The 26347-nt window shown below is 39.2% G+C and overlaps 2 protein-coding genes across 8 annotated transcripts in view; one reads left to right on the top strand and one right to left on the bottom strand.

Annotated features, from left to right (window-relative positions):
- The window catches only part of LOC129730320 (prolyl endopeptidase FAP), a 343985-nt gene that overhangs the window by 116885 nt on the left and 200753 nt on the right, over positions 1-26347 (bottom strand). For all 7 annotated transcript variants that reach the window (XM_055689577.1, XM_055689578.1, XM_055689579.1 and 4 more), the window contains one exon: positions 2052-2147. In XM_055689577.1, the coding sequence (XP_055545552.1) occupies positions 2052-2147 (96 nt within the window). The remainder of the gene's footprint in view (positions 1-2051; positions 2148-26347) is intronic.
- LOC129730322 (testis-specific serine/threonine-protein kinase 6-like) lies at positions 893-2213 on the top strand. The gene is made up of 2 exons (XM_055689583.1): positions 893-1043; positions 1105-2213. The coding sequence occupies exons 1-2, from the start codon at positions 963-965 to the stop codon at positions 1930-1932; spliced, it is 909 nt and encodes a 302-aa protein (XP_055545558.1). The 5' UTR covers positions 893-962; the 3' UTR covers positions 1933-2213.

The following is a 26347-nucleotide window of genomic DNA, read 5'->3' as shown; positions in this document are numbered from 1 at the left end:
CAAACACCGTGTTGATACGCTTTAAATATGGAAACAGACACTCGAAGGCTTTTTGCCGATTTATGATCCTCAATTCCCAAACAACAATCACAAAAAATCTGAATAATACTTTCGTCTAAAATGTCTCCAAATTATTTAGGTTCACCGTGATATTTAATTTCTGGTATTCCGAGAGCATCCTGAGCAGTTTGAATTTATACATAAGTTATGATTCAATATCATCCCGCGTTGAAAGAAGAATTAGAAATGAATCTGATTGTGTTCATTGCTTTCAGTCAGTGCAATAGCTCTTTATTGCTTCATAAACCCTTTATAAGGCCATGGAAACTGCGCTAGTAACTGATACATGCTCAGTAAAACGTGAATAAAATGTAAAAATTACCCCCAAATTAACAATGCACACTTTTAGCAGTTTCAGAAAACTCGAAGTGTGCAAGATAATCCTAGGGCCTAGAAATCCTTGGTTATGCAAAATTTGTAAACAATATTCTTGGTGCAACAAAAAAAATTATTTTCGTTGGTGGCAATATAGCTGCCACTGCCTTATAAAGGGTTAAGGCTAATGGTTTACGTCTTGCGCATTTGTGTATTTCTTGAAATTTCTAGTCAGCTTCATCTGAAGTTCGTTTGAAAAGTTAACACACATAGTTTTATAAATTTCGATGGTACAAAGCCGTAACGGTACTGTTTGTGTCATTCTACCCATTTGAAAACAGATTGATGTCTAAATGGTGTGTATAGTATGAGATGACGAAGAATGGGAGTGCAAATCAACAAAGAGAATCAGCCATATTGAAAAAAGTAGTTATCAAAACAATAACTTGTGTTGAACCACGAGCCACGTGCCTGTTTTGAAAAGTATTCTAGTTAAAAAACATAACCTCAGCAGGCCCATACACGTGGTTGCAGTTCTATTAGAAACAATTAGTTGTCAAAGATTCAAAATTTAGCAGTTTCAAAAAATGGAAAATTCAGAAAAAGAGTCAGACTCAAAAGCGTCGGATGTGGCTCTGCTTTCCAGTGGTGGATGGACTCGCAAGAAGGTAGCTTATCTCAATGAGTTATAAAAAGTTCTCATTTTTGAATGCAGCAATTATTTACAAGGTCAAACAACAGTTGTCTTGCCGTGGGTATTTCATAAAACAAACTATCGGCGAAGGTTCGTATTCGAAGGTGTACTACGCTGAGTTTCGAAAGCCTGGTGAACTGTTTCCGGCGCGAAGAGCTTGTAAAATCATCAACCGCCGTAGAACTTCAATCGAATCTGCTCAATTCTTGCCGAGGGAAATCAAAACTATGTTGGCGCTGTCGCATCCAAACATAATGTCGGTTTATGCGGTTTATGAGTTCGGCCCTTACGTTTGCATCTTTATGGATTATTGTCGCTGTGGAGACTTACTGCAGAAAATTCAGGAACAGGGAAAGCTGTCCGAGTCGAAAGGGCAACTTTATTTCGGTCAGTTGGTGTCTGCTGTCCAGTATATGCACCAAGCCGGATTTTGCCATCGGGATATCAAGTGCGAAAATGTTCTGCTGTCTAGTGCCACTCATGTGAAACTGTCAGACTTCACATTTTCTAAAAAGTGTTCTTGCGAGGGCGGCAGTGCTCAGCTTAGTGCCACATACTGTGGATCAGTCGCATATGCGGCCCCTGAGGTTCTCAAAGGCATTCACTATGATCCCAAACGGTATGACATGTGGTCCTTGGGTTGCGTACTGTTCATCATGGTAACAGGAACAATGCCGTTCGACGAAAGAAACATACAAGAAACGATTGATAGGCAGGAGCGAAAATGTTATTTTTACCCGACAGGTATAAAGCCAAATCTAACAGTGATGGAGCTGATTGACAGGCTTATCGAGCCGGATGTGGAAGCCAGGGCTACGGTCGAGGAGATTGCCCAACATCCGTGGCTAGAGAAAACCATCTAAAAGCGTGATTTACTTATGTTTTGCTATGCTTCCGACAGAACATATTTTCGCTACTTCGTGTTTCACCACAATGCCAATAAAATCAAAATGTTTGCTCCATCAATTTTTATTCCACTTACCACAGACGTCACGATTAGTGCCAGCACCACGATAATGACGAGAAGAGCGATCAAAATTCCGCGCCAGTTCCGTTGGTTCGGATTTGCCGAAACGAGCTGTAATCAAACAAGTAAACATTCTGTTAATGCATATTTGATGTGTAGAATAAATTTTTGATAAATTTAGCGTAAAATGAAATTTCGATATAATCGTTTACGTTTGAGTGGCTTTGTTGTTCTATCAGCAAATATTGTATAGGTAATTGGCTGCTTCTGTAAATTGATGCGATTTTATTGTACTTTAATCAAATGCTTAGATCAAGATTTAACGTTGTGTTGTTGGTGATTTGGTATTTGACAAAATTATGAAATAAACTAAAATATAAAGGAAACAGGGCTTTATAAAATGTTCGCTAAACATCCTTCATAGTCTTATAATAATTGCATAGACGTTCAGACAAAAGAAAAAGCTTCTACAAATTATTTTATTTATTGGTCTACTACCTTTACCTACTACTTTTAGATTTAGATATAATTCCATATTAGTGCTCAAAAGTCATAATTTATGGGCATGCTAATTCATTTGGCAAAAATCACAACATTGATAAAATATTTGTTTGATGACAAAGAAATTCGTAGTGGAAACAGTCACTAAATTACCTGGCAAGTTTTCAAACGGGTGTGTGAAGAAGTCACGAAAATATATATTGCCACTGTATCAACATTTGAAAGATGAATACTATTCGATGTGAAATATATATAGAAGCCTAGTGTGCATTCCATCTTGCGTTGCGGCGTTGTGTCATTTATTGATATTTAATGAGGGTTCACGGTGATGCTGACGCTGATCTGTGTTTCACGACAAAGAAACAGTCTTCCTTCGTAGGCGTGACAATTTGATTCCAATTCGATGGGTTGTGAATTCCGAATTAGGAACAAGAAATATGATGCAGGTTTGAATTGTTACTTTACTTGTATTAACTATAATAGCTGCATTCCTTAAAATATATCGGCTTCAGATTCCTGGAACTTTGTCCATTTTTACATTCAATAGAAGACTCTCAGTCTTTGCATTTTTTTTATTTATTACAATGCTTCGATGTCAGATGTATGGACATTTTGCTTTTAAATTTAGCAGAATCAGTAGTAGCAAATTTGAAAAGATTTGTATTTTACGATACTGGACAAACAAAATAACAAATAATTGTTTTAAATTCTTCGAGGCCATTGTAATACAGATTCGGGAAATGCTAAGTGTATTTCGTATAAAATTTTCCCAAGAATACGATAAAATTATTAAATTTGAAATCAATACATACTTATTTTCCGAAAACTTCAATTTAATTTTTGTGATGCAAAAATAACATATCTGGCAACACTACTGCTCAAAATAATATTATTCTGTCTGCTGCTGCTGTCGGTTTTTTTTTGTGTTTTATTTTGTGAACTGGTTTTCAATTTAAAACACGCTCGATCCTTACAGAGGTTGGATAATGCAGCAAAAATTTCGTAGTCGTATACAGAAATTCACAGGTTGGCAGTCGCAATTAGAATGACACAAGAACGATCAGAGTTTAAACAAATGTTTAAAATTATTTCAGCTTTAAAAGAATTCATCGAAAACAAATGTTTTGTGAACAAAGTAGGGTTTGTGAAAATCATTTTCACATGATAATCGTCAAACGATAGTGATGCTGTTAAAGGGTGTCCCACATTAAATTGCATCACGGGAAAAACACTGTACAAATTTATCCATTGGGTTTTCTGTTTTGAAAATTTGGGTAGAAGTAGTTTGGAGTTTATTGTTGCTGTCGCTGTCAGTTTTTTGAAAATTGGAAAAAATGCCGTAAATGCCGAAAAGCAATGTCGCGAATTGAGTTTTGCGCAAGCACCTGGAAAATCGTCAACGCTCTCATCGGGATATCGGAAAACAACTACGAATCTGCAGTCAACGGTGATTCGTGTGATTAAACGTTACTACGAAACTCTGAGCATCGACTGGTAGGAGGAACACGAACAGAATGGATGTTCAATTAGCAGTGGTGGGCACCGCTAACCGAAAATTTAGCGACGCTAATCGCTAAGTCGCTAACCGGAAAATTTAGCTCGATAATCGCTAAACGCTAAACGCTAAACCCACATTAGCGGAGCTTTCGCTAATCGCTAATCGCTAACTTTTTAATTTGTAAATAGTCATATCGCTATATTTATTGCTTGTGTTTTGTAAGATTTGGACCACTTTGATCTGTTTTGGTTAAACAAACGAAAACAATTACTTACATGAATAACAAAAGTTATTTAGCTTGCATTGAAAATAGATACTTCCTGGAATGTTTTCATAAAAATTCAATTATTATCTGAATCGAAAAAGTAGAACCAAAGTTGTCATAATTTCAAGCGCATTGCAATTTATCAAAGTTCTTGGTGTGGCGAAAATTCAATCTAGACCTTGTGCTTGTTCTTCAAAATGCTCCTGTGGCCTGTACGATAGCCGGAACTCCATTCCACAGTGGTCGGAAAAGGCAATTTGACGAACTTAATTCATTTGTGCTTAAACGGTTGATGTTAGCCAAAGACAATGTTCAAAAGAATTGTTCACAAAAATATAACGGAAATCTTGATGAGATTTTTTTTATCATGGCCTACTATCATAAAAATAAAAAATCTAACTTTTGATACAGCGAAGATACATGAATAGTTTCTTTAGCAAAGTTGTAGAACTTTACAAATTTTGAAACTTTGCAGAAGATATCAAATTTCTATAACGTCTATTTACTGAAATACAAAGCATTTTCACTAGTAACCCCCCCAAATTTAGTTTTTCTAGCATAACTTTTTAAAAATTGCTTTTTCAAGAACAAAATGTTCTAGACAAATATGACCAACATAAAAACACAGGTTTCTTTCGAAAACAGCATGTTGCTACAATCGTTCTATTTTTTTTTTTTATTCTCGCTTATTTTCCGTCGGTCTTGTTCCGCCACTGTTGTGGCCAATCACCGACGCCCAGGGAGGCGACTCCACACCCAGGACCCTAACTCACGACCCGTTTATTAACGGACCGGCGCCAACGGCTTTACTTCCTCATGCGATGGAAGGCGTGATCCCAGAGATTTTTTGCCTCAGAAAATCTCCCGGTGTCGGCTAGGATTGAATCTAGACCAGTTTGGTTGGTTGTGAGTGGATCACGCCACCTCACAACCATCGACACCTATGTCGGCGGTGGGATTCGAACCCAGGCTTCGAGCGTGGTTGGCGGAGACGTTACCAACCACACTAGGCCCCCGCTCTCTACAATCGTTCTATACTGAGTTAGAGCGTTTTTTCATGAAATTATAGCCCAGATTTAAATGCGTATAGGGGAGAAAGAGGCGAACCGGTGCACATCATCAAATATTTTTTTAGAGCTTAGACCTTGTACTATAAGCTAGTTAAACTTTGATACCTAACAATTCATAAATGAATGAGTAGAGGGGTGTTTTAAGAATGTATGTTTTTGGGGTTTTCTTTACAAAGATGCATAAACTCCCTATATAATGAACGATGATTTGTGAATTTATGAAACAGATAACTCGCAATACTTTCAAAATTAGTGAGAACACTTCTTAGGTTTATTTAGTTGTTGATAGGTGCATCCAATATCCGCGGGATCGAAGTGCCGCTGTCTTCCTTTTGATTGGAATGGTGCTCTCGCGCCCACTAGCCAAATTTCAATAGGAAAATACAGTCTTAATCCACTGACCATTCCAGTTATGTTTTACAACATATGGACTGTAGCTGGTAAGTAACCAAGGATATATGAACTTTGATGAGTTTTCGACTGTTGGGATGTTGTGGACTTATGTTATACGTTCGGCTGAGCAGTCACAAAAATTTAGAACTACTTATTTTATACTATCCGACGTTTCGTCACTGGTCAGTGACATCTTCAGGGGAAACTGCGGGGATTTATTACAAAATTAGAGGCTTTTTAGCATAGTTTTACAAAAAGTTATAGTCTAGCTGATTGTCTGTGGTTATTGTGTTTGTGACTTACATATTATTTGTTCGTTCCTTGTCAAGATGCTTTTTAAAGCTAATCGTCAATACTGATTGGGGCGATTTTGGGTACATGCTATAGTTTTGGTGGTAACAAAATTGTTTTTTATATTAAATTATTTTCGACAAACCAATATTTTAAATTAGCTTACAACTCTGTTTGCTGTGGACCTATTGCGATGGCGGATGGGAACTGATGGGTACTAGTTTGGATTTGAGAGGGGTAGGAAATCGATATTGTTGGTGGGGAGATTGAAAGAAAAGAGAAAGAACTAATTGGCTGAAGTGTTTGTGTTGGGTGCGATACTTGACAAAACTGCTGCGTAAGCTGTGTTGAGTCCGTCGAGATCAACTCGTTTGTTGACTGTGTTGGGTGTGTTGTGTATATGGCACATTTCTAGGAATGGGAGTATATGGGTACGGTTGCTATGGTCTACTATCACTGTTCCACTGAAGTCGAAGTTGTGTTTGTATAGTATGCAGTGATTGATGAGTGCCGTCTTTTCCTTCAACTCATCAAGCTCTCGTTTGGTATTAGTGTTTGTGCTAAGAATTTGTTGCATTTTGTTTACATTCGATTTGTGTCCTGATATTCGCATGCATAATCAAAATTCAAACACTATTGTTGGAAACTGCTCGTTTGTTGATGTCCATATATCCTTGGCTTTACTTGCCATGAAGTATTATTTCACGGTGCGGACATTATTAACTATTTCAATATTCCATCAGGCCAATTATCTGAAGAAGCGCAAAAGTCTAAAAGACTGATTTTTAAAGCATTGCGAGTTATCTGTTTCATAAATTCACAAATCATCGTTCATTAATCAGGTAGTTAGTGCATTTTTGTATAGAAAACCCCAAAAACATACATACCTAAAACATCACTCTACTCATTCATTTATGAATTGTCAAGTTTCAAAGTTTAACTAGCTTATAGTACAAGGTACAAGCTTTAAAAAGAGTATTTGATGATGTGCACCGGTTTGCCTCTTTCTCTCCTATACGCATTAAATCTGGGAAATAATTTAATGAAAAAACGCTCTAACTCAGTATAAAACGATTGTAGCAACATGCTGTTTTCAAAATAAACCTGTGTTTTTATGTTGGTCATATTTGTCTAGAACATTATGTTCTTGAAAAAACAATATTTAAAAAGTTATGCTAGAAAAACTAAATTTGAGGGGGTTGACAGCGAAAATACTTTGTATTTCAGTAAATAGACGTTATAGAAATTTGATATCTTCCGCAAAGTTTCATATTTTGTAAAGTTCTACAACTTTGCTAAAGAATCTATTCATGTATATTCGCTGTATCAAAAGTTAGATTTTTGATTTTTATGATAGTAGGCCATGATAAAAAAATTTTCTCATCAACATTTCCGTTATATTTTTGTGAACAATTCTTTTGAACATTGTCTTTGGCTAACATCAACCGTTTAAGCACAAATAAATTAAGTTCGTCAAATTGCCTTTTCCGACCACTGTGCATTCTAGGGTAAAAAAAACTGGCAAAAGTAACTTTCGCAGTAAAGTATGTTCATCTTTCGAAGCAATTTACGTACGCCATCAGCAATTCACAGTTTTTCGAAATATTTCTACTGTCGCTTTTCTACAAAATATAGCGAATTAGCGATTAGCGTTTCGAAGGCCAAAATTTTAGCGACGCTAACAGTTTCGCTAACCAGCTCAAAAATTAGCGAAATCGCTAAATCGCTAACTGAAATTTAGCGTCGCTAATTAGCTAATTAGCGAATTAGCGGAATGGTGCCCACCACTGTCAATTAGTGATCAGGATCACAAGGGAGTTTTGAAAACGTTTTCGCGGCATCCCAATTCTTCAGTCAGGGATGTGGCCAGAAAGTTGAATCTGTCCAAGTCTTTCGTTTAGAGAGCTAAAGACCCTGCATACGTATAAAGCGCAGAAGGCTCCAAATCGTGACGAACGAAAAAATACGGTGGGAAAGTCACGAGCCCCGAAAATGCACACCCAGATGCTGACAAACCTCATTGTCTCATCATGAATGATAAGACTTACGTCAAGGCGGACTTCCGGCAGCTTCCGGGGCTACTATTCTTCACTCCCTAGCACAAGTTCGATGTTCCGGAGGAAGTAAGTAAGCAAACTTTCAAAGTTTGTCAAGAAATACCTGATATGGCAAGCGATCTGCTCATGTGGCAAAAGAAATGCGCCGTTCGTGACTGCCGGGACTCTAAACAGGGAGATCTACCTCAAGGAGTGTCTACAGAAGCATCCCCTGTGTTCTCAAACTTGTACGATTTTCTAGCCGAATCTGGTTTCGTACTACTATTCTAATATTCTGTGACTATGTCCTGGAGTGGTACAAAATCAACGAGGTCACTTTCAAACCTTAGGATATGAACACTCAAACGCACCGGAACTAAGGCCAATCGAAAAATATGGCTATTATGAAGCAGGCACTACGAAAGCACGAAGAAAAAGTGAGTCTCCGTACTGAAAAAGCTGCAGCCGGGTATTGTACAAAACCTAAGTAGTGGAGTTAAGGGTAAGGTGCGAGCATACGGTTATGCTATTGGTGTTAAATGAAATAAATATATCAAAAGCTTATCAATAAATTATATTTTATTGTTTGGAAGTTTAAAAAAGATCGGTCAACTAGGTGATTTTCTGCAGGTTTTTTCCGTGATGTGGGACACCCTTTATCAAAAAGGGGAGGGTACCACGGAGCGAAGGGTGGTCCAATCGGCGCTAACGTTTAGATTTTTGTATTGTGTCCTAATATGAACAATTCGCTAAATTTTGAGCCAAATCTGAGAAGTTCATTGACATAGAGTGTGCACTAGGGTGGGGCAAAGTGATCGGTTTTCTGGTTCCTTTTGGGGCCCCAAACAATCCCAAACTTACCGGAGATCGATCGGTTTTGTCTCCGCTTGGCGCATTGCATACCAAATTTGTATGAAAATTCACATGGGAAAACCTACCTTTTTGCATTTACCTATCTAGGGAGCTCATTAATGCTCTATTAATGCACTACATTATGTTAAACTATAGTATTTTAGATGCCTATCCACTTTCCCGAAGACACTGAAGAGCTAGGATGTCCCTAAGAAGAACTATAGCTGTTCAAAGTTGAGTACATGGAAGAACTATAGCTGTACAAAGTTGAGTACATCGAATTTGATGCTGGAAATCTTGTTTTCTGCCAACACTTTCAATGTCCGGTACATCAGTAGGATTCCTATCAGAAGTAACCTGTCGTAACGAGTTTAGACACTCATTTGAGCAGTAACGAGTTTAGACACCTTGAGCTGGATCAAGCAAACAGATTTAGTTCAATTTTGTAGGTGTAGGTAGGTTGTACAACGTGTTTCAGAGGTTATTTCTGATGAAAATCTGACTGACGACGGTACACTCGTAGTGTCGGCAGAAAAAAATTTTTTTTGACATTTAATTCGACATACTCAACTTTAATCAGCTAGAGCATTTTTTGGGACATCCTAGCCATTTAGTGTTTTCGGCAAAGTTGTTAAGCATCAAAAAACCTACCTAAGCCATATTGAGCTCTTTAGAATGTGAAATGCAAAAAAGTTGGTTTTTCCATACAAATTTTCATACAAATTTGAAATGCAATGCGCCAAGCGGAGACAAAATCAATCGACTTCCAATAAATTCAAAATTGTTCGGGGCCCCAAATAGAACAAAAAAAAATTGTTTCTGGCTTTCTGCTATGAAGTTTCGTTTTTTCCATATAACGACGCCCCACTCTAGTGTGCACACTTGAAATGGAATGAACCAAATACTTAGTCAAAATTTTAACAGCAAGAAAAACTTTTCATTTGGCTTCCCTGGTGTCAAAATTTTGCTGTCTAATCGTTTTTTGGGTTTTCTGTGAACTCGTTTAAAATATTTTTAATTGAAATTCCGCCCGATCCTTATTGGGATTGGATGATTAAATAAATGAGATTTGCACTCGCAATTAGAGTGCCACAAGAATGATCAAAGTTTGATACAAATGTTTAAAAATATTTCAGCTTTCGAAAAAGTCGTGTTAAACAAATGTTTTGTGAAAAAGGCAGGGCTTGACAAAGTCATTATCATATGAAAATCGCCAGACGATAGTGACGCAGTTATCCTATCCTTCGCTTTCAATTGAAAATTATTTGTTTCCTTTTTGTGCATCTCAGCTGTCAAAATCAATGCAAGAGCATTCGAGTAGCGACACAGATGAAATCAGAGTCTATGTATATATATATAGAGTTGCGCAGAGAAAATCTATCGATTCGGCAACACAGTTTTCGTATCATTCGTTGCCAAGATTTATACAGTTCGTGTTTCATATTCTAGATCAAGCTAAATTACAACACTTGTCATTCGTCCCTAACATTATTACCTTGTTTACTTTTATTGCTCGATTGGTATCCATGTTTTACGTTAAATTGGTTCCTTTGGTTTCAACTTTCCGCGACTCTATATTATGAACATAGACTCCGATGAAAACTACCTAAAAGCTCTTACATTGATTTCGACATCTGAAGTGCTTCACTTTGAATGTGAAGGTTAAGTGTGTTACTAACGCCTGACTGAAGGAGAGGGAAGAGCAATACTTTGCGTCATTATTTCAGTCAATTGAAACAGCCATTACTCTCACCAGTTTGATTTGAAATGAACCGATGAATACAAGAGGGGCATTAAACGTGTAATCAAAACACGTTTGACTGCGAAAATGTTCATCGTGGCTAGATGACAGTAGTCTATATAAATGAAATGAAAACTAGACCGCTTGAACCTAAATAAGTGCGCTGTTGGAAATATTTCATAATGGAAATATATAGCAAGAAGTGTGTGGTACTTTGTCGCCGAGTCGCCGATAAAGAAAAGCTCTGGTTAAATAATATAGTTCACAAATAATTTGTTCATACACACACACATATCAGAAATTTACACTCTGCCTAATTTAACCATGGCTTGTTCGAACTACACCACATTAATCTTCAACTTCGTAGCTAAATAGAAATAATTAAAAACAAAGTTTCCGGAAAGAACATTGAGCGTTTGCTGCCTACGTTGCTTTTCAAAATTTATTCTGTATTGAAATTGAAACACTTTGATTAATATTTACTTTTCCTGCATACACACGTTTCCCAAACGATGTTTCCTTCGTTTGGGATGCAACACAAAATAAAAGCCAGTCTTATGTGGACATCCCAATTAATTAAGTCATCTGTCAAACGGTATGCCGGTAAGCCAATGCATCCTTAAAAGCAAGCCTCAGGCGCACCATTAAAATCATGTGCAGATGTTTGCGGCTTCGAATACTTGTTCGTCTCAGTACCAGACGGACACAACAGTCGGGTTTGAGTGCATTTCTTCTCCACTCACTTCGTTATTATTATTAGAAATTTAGAAACACACGATGACGATGCACTAGTTATGGCGAAACTCATAGTTTTGAAAATCGAGAAATGTTCCCGACAGCGAAATTTTGATTTTGTGCAATCATTCGACTGGGAAATGTTATGAAATGTGATGTTTCTAGCAATCTGATAGCGCGAAAGTCAAATGCAAAACAAGTTCCACGAGTTTATTGTAAAATGATAGGATTTTCCACTGAAACGTCGTGCTATTGTGTACAAATGGTATTTTGTTTTAGGGTTATCATCCAGAAAGTTGACCTAAGAGGAGAATATGAATTACAGTGTACTGGAAAAAAGTTTTTTTTTTGAGGACAACCCGCTAAGTAGACGCAACAAAGGGGGTGGCGTAACCAAAAGTACACCCAAAACAAATATAAAACAAGTGCACTTCCGGATACCTCGAAAACTAATTGCTTCTGTGGAAAAATGTTCTTGACCGTTCATTCGGCAGCATGATAACCCTGTACCATTTTGGTCGTCTTTCTTGTCATTATGGTAAATTGACCATAGATTGTTGGCAGGGTAAAAAAACTTACGAGATAAATTATGAAAGTACTATCAATAAATATAAATTTTTACTAATTTAAGTTATGTTATCACTTTCATCTGGCTTAAAATTTACTCTAGCAGCTGAAATGTGATGTTTGCGAACATATATCAGATCCCAAAAACAGATTACGAGTATTTACTGATGCGTGACTCCATTTGTTAGGCACTATTGAATGGGCATAAATTTCTCCGCATCTCATTACTCTGCAGGAATAGACGTCACCGGTTCAGACTTCATCGTTGGGGGACCAAAGGTGAGAAGAAAGCTTACGCTTACGAAAGATGAAAATTTTTCGCTCACTCCAACCTCTGAAACGTTCGGAATATCAGTAAATCCTCTGAAAAACCGCCTTCAGTTGCACAACAGAGCCAAAGGGGGAGATGCCTGTGACCTGGAAGCTTTGTGCCAGATCGAAAGGAAGCAAACAATAACACAAGCCCGGATGAAAAGTCATTGAAATTGGTTCACCTCCGAGCTCAAAGTTGAATGCAGATCAATTGGCGCTTATTGGACTGAGGAGAAAAGAGCTCTCGAGCGAATTGATCTGTTTCGAGCTGTGCGCTTCGCTGCCAATTTATGCTAGCCAAGAAGATATTGAATCGATTAGCGTATTAGGGAATTATCATGTGACGATGTTGGGTGCAGTTTTGATGGTATTCCAATTAAATACCTTCTCTATTTCGCATGCAAGGTCTAACTATAAATAAATGATTTACTTTAAGATGTTTAAGCATCATCAACAATATGATTCACATTATGAGTTTTGAAGTAGAATACTTCTCTCAGGAAGTTCGGCTACATAGGGATGTGAAATGAAAATCTAAAACCGAAAGAAGTGAAAAATATGTCCAATTTCAAATGCTAATAAATCGGTTAGTATTCGATGGATTTCCTTCGTTCTTGCAGCAATAGGTTGGAAAATCTTCTAAGATTCTTCCCAAAATAAGATAATTGTAATTTTATTATTCACACTATTGTACTATTGAAAATAGCCAAGTCTTGTCAAAACGAAAAATTCGACCTCTGATTGGTCGTTATATGCTTGCTTTCCAAGCACGGTCGACAGAATCATATACCTTGCAGTTGAAAACATGCTATTTGGCCTATATAAGAGCCTGTTTCAGCCGGAACCGCTCATAATAGTTCTAGACAGCGACAACAGCAGTCGTCCTTCCTTAGCAGCAGCACTAGCCCTGTGATTGGTCACCACGTCTCAGGAGCAGCGCGGTTTTTCTCAGCGTGTGTCGCCAGACAGCCATTATTCCCCCCGTGTTGGGGCAGCATGAAGATTGCCATCAGGAAATCCAATTTTGGAAATCAAAATGCCTTTTTCAAGGCAAATAAACAAGTCATTGAAAGTTAATAATTTTTGTCAACTCAAGCAAGCATTCTGTGTTGCATCCTGGCAATTTAAATTTGTCGCACCCGTCGAATTTACTGAATGTAAAATAGCTTCCACAGTGCATGTTGTCCGTGTATCTAAATTCCCCCAATGTTAGGGCAGCTCAAAGGTTGTAATTAGCAACCGATTTTGAACCACAAAATGCTTTCTTCAAGGCAAATAAAAAAATAATTGAAGGTTAATAATTTTCTGGCATCAACACAAGCAGACATTCTGTGCGGGATGTATTCAAATTCTGTTGTAGTTGTCTAATTTTCACTTTATTTAGTAAACCCCCCACTGTAGGGGCAGCGCAAAGACTGCGATCAGCATAACCGACATTGAATAATAAACTGCCCTGTTAGAACGCATTCACAAAAGCAGTTAGTTCGACTATGCAGAGCTAATATGAAGTCGATTCAATCAATCAGCATAAACAGAATTTCGTCGTCTCCCAGCTGCCAAGTTGCAACATGATGCAACACGCAACAGCGTGCAAACGAAACCGCTTGATGTTACAAACCGCAATAAGATACGAGTTAAAACCGTTGCCTGTGTGAGAGCACCATCGGTGTTTATTCGCTGGATACAAAAATCAAATGCGAATTGTGGAATAATTTGTCTGAAGAACATTAGGGAATGAAACAACTGAACTGATAGGGCGTGGCCTATTACGTAGCACCCTTCGGCTGTAAGAGTGTTTCTGGGAAAACTAGCTACATTCATTAGTCGGAAGGTGAGCTGGATGGACCGTCCACAACGTTGACAGCAGCAGCAGCAGATATCAGCACTCAGCGGTAACAGAATATATCAGCGAGTTGCGCCTGTGGCTGCCTTCAAATTAAACAAATCACTTGCCCTGTGGTTGGTCACCACGTCTCAGGCCTCTGCCTGAGAACGAACGCCAACGCGAGTGATCGGGCGAGATTTTTGCCGTACATCAGCCGGCACTTCCTCTAATGGAAAAGTTGGATCATTTTGTTCAGAAGAATATTACTGTCGGTAATATTACAGAGCTGCGATTGCATTATATCCGATATGGAATTGAACAATTGTTCTTTTGTGGACAAATAAAACACTTAATTTGAAGAGTTAATAGTTTTGGGTACCAGTAGCAGTATGGTAACAGCCTCAGCGCTAGGTGCAGCCGGTACTTCCATGAGGCGGATGTTATGATGAAGTAAATGGAAGCGGCATGGCGAAACAGTTCGGGTGTGCTTAGACGCGCGTCATTTTTCGTTGTTGATATTATTCCCCACATGAAACGAAGCGCTTTCGTACGATAGCGGCGGTATTAGCGGTAGATGCATTTGCCAACACTTACTCCAGTAATACCGTGTCTAATTTTCAATGTGAAAACACCTTTCTATTGTGTTGGCCGTGCACATTATGCCTCTGCCAGGCTAAACGCGAAAAGCGGCGTGAACCGTTTCGTCCGGCCGTAGGTTAATGTGCAGCCGTAAGTAGAGCTGTGTAAAGGTATTCTACTTCAACCTCGCGGTCGTGGCTTTGCACACAACCCTACTGTGATTTTTTCGCATAAATAATTTAAAAACTCAAACCATACAATAAATTGATTAAAAAGGTGTACCTTAATGGCAGCACAAAAACGTTCGTGATGTAGGGAGGAAATATTGCAAAGAAATCGTTATGGATTCCCGCGGGTAAATCTTGATTGCTTCTAATCTGTTTTCGTGGTGTTTCCGGTACTAGTAACACCGTGTTGGAGATGCTGCCTAAATGCCTGGATCTGATAGGATTAAATTGATGGATTTACATACATATGTATGTCACGTCACTAAGATTAATTGACGGAAGCAGCGATAATATTTATCGTATCAATATTGTGGTACTTTAGATATGCAAGGCACGTCTGTCTTGCCTGCTGCGCATAAATATTTATTAGGGAAGCACCCCCAGGGGAAGAGGTAGCTTTGAAGGTTCCGAAATAAGCACGTTCTCTCTTGGTAGTTTTTAAATCACAAGTACTTCGTATTTATATCGTACTCTCCAACGATTGTTTGGGTAACATGTTGTAACATGTAGCATGTTTTGGTTAGATCCAAATACAAATGCACAGTCTAGATTTACTAGATTGTGACTAAAATAATATTACAAAATAATTACAACTAGTTGTACGCATTGCCGTGAAAAAAGCTCTTCCTTACTATTCCCTTAGCCTTGCTCTGTTTGCCTTCGTTCAGCTTCGGTTCAGTTTCCTCTAGATCTTACGTATCTTCCAACTATTATAACGTAGATAAATTTGATTATCAAGCTGGGAAATTGGCTTGCTGGAGCACATTTTGTAGAAACTAATGACACCAATTTGCAATTGTCATTGCCTTCTAAACATACTACATAGGTATTAGTTCTTCGTTACATCACATGAATTTTCGCCAAAAAATTACTTTTGTCAAAATATATTGGAAATAATTTGGCCACTTTGGCAAATATTTTGGTCCCTCCGTATGGACATCTAAGAGGATATTTGGCCCCAATTTTCAAATATACCTCCGTATAGTGAAGATGGACGTAGTCCGACGTTGATATGCTGTAAAATTGAGAGCAAATCTATGATTAGAGGACTGTTATGTAGGTACATAAAACATTCGACGTGGAATAACGTGGAGCCCAACATAGAGCTGACTCAATGAACGTATCACCAAATCACTCAACAAAAGGAAAAAAGTATCACATTCCAAATAGCCAACAAGCATAATAAAGGATACGACCGGGGTATTGCTTCAAGGCACGAAGTTACAAAAGCTTTCAAAGCGCGCATGAATATGACATAGATGAAGGTGGACCAATAGCAAGAATTCGAAAGCAATTACCGGACAACAGCAGATCAAAGTATTGGTAGTGATATCGCCTCAATGTTGGAAAACCCCGTTTACTCTATTCGCGGTCTGATATTAGCCGGTGCTAGCTATGGTATTTTAGAAAAGAGTTGTTCATACTAGAATATAAATGATTCGTTTTATGGGGTAAAAGATAAATTCATTTCACTTAATTAGTTCTTATATTTTCCCGCAACATATTCCGCCAAGAAACAGTATATTGAAAAAATAAGTTCCATTAAAGCGAAATCAAACCTATCGCGTTTTATTGACTCTTTTCCTTCCGTGAAAGAAATCCTATCAAATCTTCAAAAGCGTCAATAAACCATTAACCTCTCGATAACAGTCAGTTGAACTATTCTGTCAGCTTGGTTCGCAGCGGAAGCAGTGCACAAACCGCTTTATTGTCGGGTGATGACGTGGAAAAATAGCGTTTCAAAGTGGTTTTGCACCCTGAACGGGAAGATTTTCCTCTTACCTGACGACACCTTCCGGATGACAAGACCCTCAAGAACTCAGCACGCCAGGAGAACACAAGAAGATTGAAAATCTGTCCCTCTTTTTTTTAGTTTTGTCTTTTTTCCGCTTCCTTCATTTTCTCTGTCATGGCTATCTATCGGGATCACCGGGACTGGCGGGTGCTTCGAGTGAGACTGTCAAGCAACTTTCCTCTCGCATCGCGACAATGAAATTGATTTATCACACGGACGCACCACCGAACCGTGTGGCGTAAACCTCCTTGGAGAAAAGGGAAGCGACGTTATGGCCCTGCAGGGTGACTGAATTTCCAGTTTTTCTTCCATCTCTTTGCACAGAATCGGTGTCGTTTATGGTATGGGAAGCTCATATGGTATGTGACAGTTACCATACAATTTACGTCTTTGCAAATGGTATAAATGATTCCGAAGATGGTTACTCGTTGTAAAATATACTTGAATAAAATCGGATAGCAGGAAACTTAACGGAATGACGCCACTTACGATGGCTTTATTTGAAAAAATCCCAGTTTTGAGGTATCCAATCTCTTTTAATCGCATAGCATGTTGAGTGGTTTTATTTTTGTCGTAACTGTAGTATACATTTATCCTGTCAAATTTAAGAAACACTGCTTCAATGCATATTGCATGTCACACGATAACCATGTGTTTTATTGATGAAATAAACAGTCTTTACCATACTTTTACGATGACAAACGTCGGGTTTGATCACGCTCGGTATAACGATAGAAAATGGGTAGTACCGAAAATAACAGTATTTTAACTTTTCTGGAAAAATGTTGACTTTCCGGCTGCGTATGCCAAGTTAGCGTTCATACCCCTCTGGTGCAGAAGGAGATGGCCAAAAACAGTGCCTTCACCCAAACTTATGATTGCGAATCCGCTCGCTCGGATGGTTGATATCGTTTGTAAGCACGCAATCCACCGTCTGTCAAAGCATACGACAACCGGAAAGCCATAACGGGAAGGAAATATTTCAAATCGAATTTATTTGTTTGTTCACAGGAGAAAATTTGATAATGTTGTTCTCTCATGGTGGATGTGCTTGTTTTTAAATCGACTGTGCAGCGGTATGCAGTTGTACGTACGTGCCTCCGGTGGAAAGCGATCCGGTGCAGTTCGTGCAGTTATGCGATTACTTCTGTCGTAAAATGCTGTCAGTGTCAGCCTATTGAATGGTTGTATTTTGCTGTCAGTATATGAAAAATATTTTGTCTACCCGTTTCGTTTCTGGTTTCGATCCGAATGTTATGCCGTGAGAATTTTAGTGCTTAGTATATTTAAAAAAAAAAAGATTGTTTTGTCATTATATCGTGTAATCATCGTTAAACGAGTTATAGCAGAAGTTTCGTGCAAATGCCCAATCAAACATCTGCTCTCATAACTTTTGTGTAAAGTTGCAGCATACGTGATGAGTGTCGAAATCACGCCACAGGAACGTTTAAATTTGAAACCGGGAAAAGTAGAACGATGTGAGTCACTATGTTGGTAGGCGAACATGCTGTAAGAACCACTTAAGTACGCAATTGCCTATCACGGGTAGATTGTCTGGCGATCTCTGAGCAACTAAACATCTATGTCAGACCATGTATGTTGCGAAATAGCTTGTTCCTCTACTTGCAGATTAGACGAACAAACTACAATAGCTTCGGCACGATAACCGGTCTACAGCGTCATTTTAAACGTTAGGTATCATGTTCACCCGGTGACGCCAATCGTGAAATACTGTAGAATCCTTCCCAGGGTGGCGGAAAAATTTTCAAGTTGAAATTCCCTGATTTTCCCTGATATTTTTGAGCATTCCGCACAAAAAAGTGCAACGTAGAATAATGCAACTCTGGAATCCCAGTGAAAAAAAAGTAGGCAATCGGATATGGAACCGAATCGTAGAGGTCTCAAAATAGCCTTATATGCTGAAAAAAGAATCAGTTTTTGCGCTGAAGAGTCGTTTAAAATAGAATCGCGCTTCGGTTAAAAATTTTTCTCTGAATATTTTTTTTTGTTTTCTGTGATATTCCCTGATTTCCCTGTGCGAAAAATGAATTCCCTGACATTATCTGATTTCTGGCTTCATGGCCTACTGGCATGCTGTTTAGGGAGTTTGTTGACTTGCCAAAAAATTAGATTGTGATTTCGCCACGACAACGTAATAAAACTGCAATTTTATGTCCACGAGACTTTCGACGGAGACCACTTGCTGCCAACTAATGTTCCTGCCGCTGATGTTTTGGACCCGGGACACCCTTTAATAGGCACTATGGAAGCCCCTGACCCCTCCGCCACAGTCGCGCACTCTGCTGAGATTCGCCATCGTCATCGTCCCGGCCCTGCGGTCGGAGTGCGGGAAGGGGGCTTCCAGCCTGCTGCTTCAGGCATGTATAGTTTAAATTCTGAACAATCGGTACCTGACCATCATTCAAGTTTCAGTATTCCGGACAATCGTCATGATATAGGAAACATCTGGTTAAACTATCAGAATGTGCGGGGACTGCGAACAAAAATCGACGATTTTTTCTGCACACTGAAGACAGCATGTACGACGTCATTATGCTCACTGAAACTGGCCTAGACGACCGCATCCATTTACTCCAGCTTTTCGGAAACTCATATAGTGTTTTTCGGTGCGACAGGAACGCGATAAATAGCACGAAACGTTCCTTTGGAGGTGTTTTGATTGCTGTGAATAAACAACACCCGTGTACTCTCTTTGAGCCCGCACACGGACGGCATTTAGAACAGGTATGCGTTCGAGCGACTATTCGTAATAAGAAAATTTTACTTTGCACTGTGTATATTCCACCGGACAAAAATAACGATGCGTCAGTCGTAGATGCACACATTGCTTCTGTTCGTGAATTTCGTGACAATAGTCCTCCCGATAGCATAATAATTGTTTGAGGCGACTACAATCAGCCTCGAATTGCCTGGAACTTATGCAACGGTGTGATACAGCATACTAGTTCGGCACAGCTTTCTGCAACAAATGCAACCTTGATTGACGGCATGGATTTCCTTAATTTATGTCAGTTAAATTTTCAACGTAATCATCTTGGCAGACTGTTGGATCTGGTTTTCTGTACTAGTGACAGTAACGTGTTAGTAGACAAATGCGAAATGCCGCTGATTGAACCTGATGTGCATCATCCCCCACTATTAATTTCGCTTCCCATTACTAACTGTTCAGCTGCTTCACAAATATTTGTCCCGCCTATTACGCGTGATTTGAACTAACGTAAAATCGACTTCGTTGCCTTTTCTGCGTATCTCTCGAGCATTGATTGGGCTAGGATGTTCGAGACAGAATCGGTTGATAATATGGCTGAGCATTTTTGTGATGTTATCCGCCAATGGTTAAGTGAAAATTTGCCTTATGTGAAGACCCCCCCCCCCCCCTGCACCAGCATGGGGCAACAGCTTGCTGCGGTGCTTGAAACGGATTCGCAATGCATATCATCGTAAACATCGCAGATGGCGGACCGTTCAGAGTAAATACGATTTTAAGCGTGCCAGTGAAAATTACCGGCGACTAAACACTGGTCTTTATAAATTATATGTTCTGCGCACCCAGGCTAATTTGCGAAGAAACCCGAAAAAGGCCTGGAGCTTCGTAAACTCGAAGAGGAAAAGCTCTGCAATACCGACGGAAGTGTTTCTTGATGAATCTAAATCGTCTACCGAAGCTGATGCATGTGAGATGTTCGCCACGTTCTTCTCGTCGGTTTTTGCTTCCGATCCTGTTCCTACACGATCCATCGAAAGTGCGATACAAAACGTTCCGAATAATTGTGTTGACTTAGATGTCTTTGAAATCACTCCAGAAATGGTCACCACGGCTGTTAAGAAATTAAAAACGTCATATTCCGCTGGGCCGGATGGGATCCCAGCTGTAATATTTCGCCGATGCGCCGAATTGCTTGCTGTGCCACTATGCCGCATCTTCAATGAATCCTTCGCATCAGGAAAATTCCCGGATGTCTGGAAAAACTTCATAATGTTTCCTGTTTTCAAAAATGGTGATCGTAGCAACGTAAAAAATTACCGCGGCATCACCAATTTATCCGCGGGCTCGAAACTTTTTGAAATTATCGTAAGTGCAGCTATACAACGTAGCACTAGACACTATATTTCGTCTGACTAACATGGTTTTACGACTGGCCGCTCCGTCACTACGAATCTCCTAGACTTCACCTCAAGTTGTATTAACGCAATGGAACGCAAAGCGCAGGTAGATGTGATATACACTGATCTGAAGGCTGCTTTCGACCGCATAAATCACCGGATACTTCTAGACAAGATTTTACGAATGGGTGCTTCGAAACAATTCGTAAAATGGCTATGCTCATATTTGTGTGGTAGACTAGTGCGAGTGAAATTAGGATCACAATTATCGCCTCCATTCACCAATAAATCTGGGGTGCCACAAGGCAGTAATTTGGGACCACTACTGTTTATACTATATTTCAACGACGCTGCTGCTGTATTAGGAATTGGATGTAGGCTTTTTTATGCTGACGACCTTAAAATATTTCTGACGATTCGTTGTATCGAGGATTGTCATCGTCTTTAGGAAATGATAAATTCGTTTGTGTATTGGTGTAAATTGAATTGTCTGACAATCAGCATTGCTAAATGCAACGTAATAACCTATCATCGTATAAAATCGCCCATTAAATTCAATTACTAAATAGATGGCCAGGCTTTGAATAGAGTTGAGTCCTTAAATGATCTTGGCGTGACCCTCGATTCAAAACTGTCTTTTGATCGTAATCGTACTATGATTATTTCAAAAGCCAATCGCCAGTTAGGCTTCATATCGAAAATTGGACGTGATTTCAAAGACCCATACTGCTTCAAATCCCTCTATTGTGCACTTGTTCGTCCTATCCTCGAGTCCGCCAACCTTGTTTGGATGCCACACCAGCTTTATTGGATTATACGATTAGAACGTGTGCAGCGTAGGTTCATACGTATAGCTCTTCGAGACTTACCTTGGCGACAACCTGACAATCTTCCAGCGTATGCAGACCGTTGTCGTTTACTCAATCTGGATACCTTGGAACGCCGCCGCAAGATACAACAGGTATAATTTGTGGCAAAGTTGTTGAATAATGAGGTAGACTCTCCAAAACTCTTGTCGTTGATAAATTTTCGTGCGCCGCAAAGAGCCCTTCGACCATCCTCACTATTAATTAATCACTCTCATCGCACGAACTTTGGTCACAATGGACCCGTTGCCTCGTGTATTAATATATTTAGTCGTATAGAAGAACATTTTGAATTTGGTGAGCCTTCGCAAAAATTGAAGAAAAAGCTAGAAAGGATAAGTTTTTAATATTATATACATATATACCTTAGTTCATTAAGACTTCGAGTCAGATGAAAATTATACCAAAATAAACAAAATAAACAAAATAAACAAAATAAACAAATTTTCTAGGTTTTCCTGGTTTTCGACACCTTGCCTCCTAAATGCAGCATATTGTAATTTTATTATTCGAACTATTGTACTATTAAAAAATGTCAAGCCTTGTCAAAATGCAAAATTTGACCTCTGGTTGGACGTTATTCGATTGCTTTCCCAAGTACGCTCAACAGAATTATAGACCCAGCAATTCAAAATGTACTATTTGGCCTTTATAAAAGCCTGTTCCAACCGAAACTGCTCACATTAGTTCTAGACAGCGACTACAATAGTTCTTACTCAGAAGCAGTGTAGCGGATAGCAATGGCAGCGGATAGCGGTCGCAGCTGTGGCAGCGGATAGCAGCAGCAGCAGTTGCAGCGGGTATCAGTATCGATAGTGGCAGCGTCAGCTGATGTAGCGGCATTTCTTTGAGTAAAATGCTGTCTTTGTGCGGTAGCGGGCAGAATTAGTAGTAGATGCATGCAATGAAAAGTTGCTTCATTTTGAAAACACACCAACGTTCTGGAAAGCTGGTGTTCAAAATACATGAGCCGAGTGTTAAATCAGCTTTTCGCTGTGTTATCCATCATAAGGAATACCTCAGTGATAACGCAAAGATGTGATCAGCATATCAAATTGAACAGCAAAATATCGTTTTCAGGATTAGTTGAAAAGTTAATGTTTTAACGTAGAACTACGTCTCTCAGGAAGTTCGGCTACATAGGGATGTAAAATGAAAATCTATAACCGAAAAAAGTGAAAAATATGTCCGATTTCAAATACTAATTAATCGGTTAGTTTTTGATTCTTGCAGCAGTCGATTGAGAAATCTTTTATGCATCCTCCCGAATGCCGATAATTGTAATTTGATAAACCAAACTGTTGTACTGTTGAAAACTGTCAAGCCTTGTTAAAACGTAAAATTCGATCTCTGATTGGTCGTTATATGATTGCTTTCCCAAGCACGGTCGACAAAATTATAGACCTAGTATTTCGGAATGTACTATTTGGCCTATATGAAAGCCGATTTCAGCCGACACTGCTCATGTTTGTTTTAGACAGCAACTACAACAATCCTTACTTAGCAGTAGTAGTAGTAGCGGATAGCATCAGCAGCAGCAGTGATAGTGACAGGACTAGCTGGTGCAGCGGCACTTCCTCTAGGAAAAAGCTGTCTTTGTGTAGTAGCGGGCAGCAACAGTAGTAGGTACACTGGCCGGCTTTTTGGGATGCTGACATTTAAAATATATGGGCCGTTGAAATTTTAGTGTGAAGCACACTAATACGATCAACATTATATCCGATATGAAGTTGGACAACAATTATCCTTATGAGGACAACAAACCAATTATTGAAGGTTTCATATTTTCTCGTTTTACTCTAGAATTAGAAGTAAAATGTTATTTTAATCTGCATGCACTTTGACTGTTGAAATTTGTTTGCGTTGTATAGTGTTTGTTCCATTTCTGTTCAGTGATGTATGTGCAAACTAAATTTCGGTAGTATTTCATCTTCTCTTTTGGACAAAATTCAAAACTTAATCAATACAAGTAGTGTAACAAACAATCCTATGTAGTTTTACGTTAACCTTGCGGTCGTGGCTTTGCATACAACCCTTGTGATTTTCAACACTAGCACGTAGCTCTTAGATGAAAATCCATTGGGTCACAAGGCCTGTTGATATAAACAAATAAACCTGACATTAAGCAAATCCATGCCAAATGGTCTTTTTTAGATTTTTTTTGTACAATCATGGGTTTCGGAGTTACAATGCTTTGAGCAAAGTTCATGTCAAAATGCATACGCCTTTTTAGTAGATGCGCAAATAAGTTTTCGGTGTTCTCTGTTATATAAAAATGCAATTATACTTTGAAAAGAATATTTACCTTTATATTATTCTAGGCCTATCGCTGACTACAACTTCGTGTGCAATCGATCGCAGCACAATATCTGGGGAATATGGTAGATTAGGTGGGACTTCTCATTTGAGCGTTTCTCTTCGAGTCTTAACGATTTTGATAGCATGAGGCCGAGCGTTGTCATGCAGTAAAATCACCTTTTCGTGCTTTTGCTCGTTTATTGACCGTTTTTGGCGCTGTTCTCGAATGAAACGCGTCAATTGAGGTCGATACCGGTCCCCAGTAATGGTTTCCTTCGGTTTCAACAGCTAAGGAAAATAACCTCGACCTGGTCTCATTAAATACACAGCGTAATCTTCGCAGCGTGTGGATTCGGCCGAGCTGACGATGTAGATGAATGACTGGGCAGTCCTCATGGCCTTTTTTTTAGTTGTTGTAATGAATCCATTTTTCTTTACCCGTTACGGTACGATGAAGAAAAAAAACCTTTGCTTTTTTGCCGTTGGAGTAGATGCTCCGGGTGAATAAACGACGCTCAACGTCCCTTGGCTTCAAATATTAAAGTACTCAAGTACCTTGATTTTGAATTATTCCCAAAGCATGCAATCGCCGTAATCCTTCAAATCTAATGTCAAAGTCATGTCTGACTTCAAAGTGAAAGATATCGTGCGTTGCTACGAATACATTGCAAACAGAGCCTGAAAAAGTTATTTTCAATTGACAATTGTCAGATGATAGGTAGTGACGCTGTTACCCGTCCGTCGCTATTAAGTGAAAAATATTTGTTCCATTTTAGAGCACTCACTTTGACTCACAAATCAAATGAAAACTAATACCCCGTTCACACTACACCGCATATCACCTGATATCAGGTGAGCTGTCATCACATCATCACATAGCACCTCGGCTACATGATGTCGTGGATATCATGTTCGAAAACTAATAAAAACCTGATTTTGCAAAGACATTTGACGCAACCCTAAAAATTTCGGAATTCGTTGCATGCGAACAAGAAGGAAGGAAATATTTTTGCTTTTGTCATCCCGCACATTTTGACAATTACATAGAGGGTTCGCGTAGGTACGAGCAGCCTTCAAAATCTCTTTCAACCAAGGGGCTCTTGTGGCTGTCAAACTCCATACTCCATTTTCATCTATCATTCATTGATTCTGGTACCTACTTTGGTTGGTTTGCTCTAAGACAACTGAAATAGAGTAAATGTCCCATAATTGTCAGTAGACTTATTCTCGAATAAATATCCTTATAGATGAAAAAACAAGAACTCAACATTTGTTTTCGGTACAATGTGCACTTTCAATGAATAAGATGGTTTTCGTGAGCATTTAATGACATGATGTGGTGCAAATTTCAAATAGCACACTGAAGGAATGAAAAGATTCGTCATATCGAGGAAATGTGCTATGAGAGATAACATCGAGTACAAAATAGAAACGTCAAACTCATTGTTTTTGCTTGTTTTTGTTTTCTTACTCGTGTAAACAGATACGAAAAACTCGCCTTTTTTTATTCTTGAACGGAAAGTTTATATATGAATTATAAAGAGTATTTTACTCATATCACATAATTTTTCTTTGGGATAATAACCAGATCCACTGTATCTACCACGTCTACTGAAGAAGCGCGAAGGCTGAATCCCAACAGAAACAGTAAAACAATGAAAACAATCCGACCGTCATCATTCTGTGCCGAACACGCATCAGTACTGGACGTGTTTGGTGATCGGTCCGATAGAGTATAAAACAAAAGACGTGTGAACAAGTGTTGGCATTGTTTGCCTGGTCGAGTGAAATAAATCCGGGTTCAAGGTCGTTCCTTTGTGCAACTGTTTCGCATCGTGACTGCCAGCTGGTGCGTAAGCCGATTTGGCTGCTGGCTGGATTGTGCTACAGCAGTGGACGAGACACAAACGAGGAAAAAGAAGAAGCCATCAGTGTCAGCGAGTCGTATCGCTGTGTGGAGTGATCTCACACCTGGCTCGCTGCTGGTGGCTGTTTGGTGCTGCTGTATTGGTGCTGCTGGCTGTAACGGCTGCTACTTCGAACGATCGGACAACCAACCTTACTGGAAGGGAGAAATAAAAAGGTACGTGTTCTTGTCAGCGCTAGTGCGCTAAACATAGCGCGATGGATGTAGATCCCTCGCCTCCCGCGCCACCATCCCCGAACCCCTCTGACCCTGACCCTTCTGTTACCCCCTCCCCTGTTCATTCATCAGTCCCCCCTCGCCCCAGGCTTTACCCAGACGGAGCCCAGGGCAGCTATACTGTTTATTTTCGGCCAAAGGCAGGACCGAAATCGAAAAAGTTGAACCTCTTGCAGATTTCTAAAGACCTGA

This window comes from Wyeomyia smithii, chromosome 3, assembly GCF_029784165.1.
Source record: "Wyeomyia smithii strain HCP4-BCI-WySm-NY-G18 chromosome 3, ASM2978416v1, whole genome shotgun sequence".
NCBI classification, from domain to species: domain Eukaryota; kingdom Metazoa; phylum Arthropoda; class Insecta; order Diptera; family Culicidae; genus Wyeomyia; species Wyeomyia smithii.
Note: the sequence above shows the minus strand (reverse complement) of the source record. Positions and strands in the feature narration are given on the sequence as shown.

What these genes read in the sequence shown, in the direction of transcription:
- LOC129730322 (XM_055689583.1), top strand. Translation starts at nt 963, where the DNA reads ATGGAAAATTCAGAAAAAGAGTCAGACTCAAAAGCGTCGGATGTGGCT. An exon ending in GTGGATGGACTCGCAAGAAG is followed by an intron (nt 1,044 to 1,104) that starts GTAGCTTATCTC and finishes ATTATTTACAAG; the next exon opens with GTCAAACAACAGTTGTCTTG.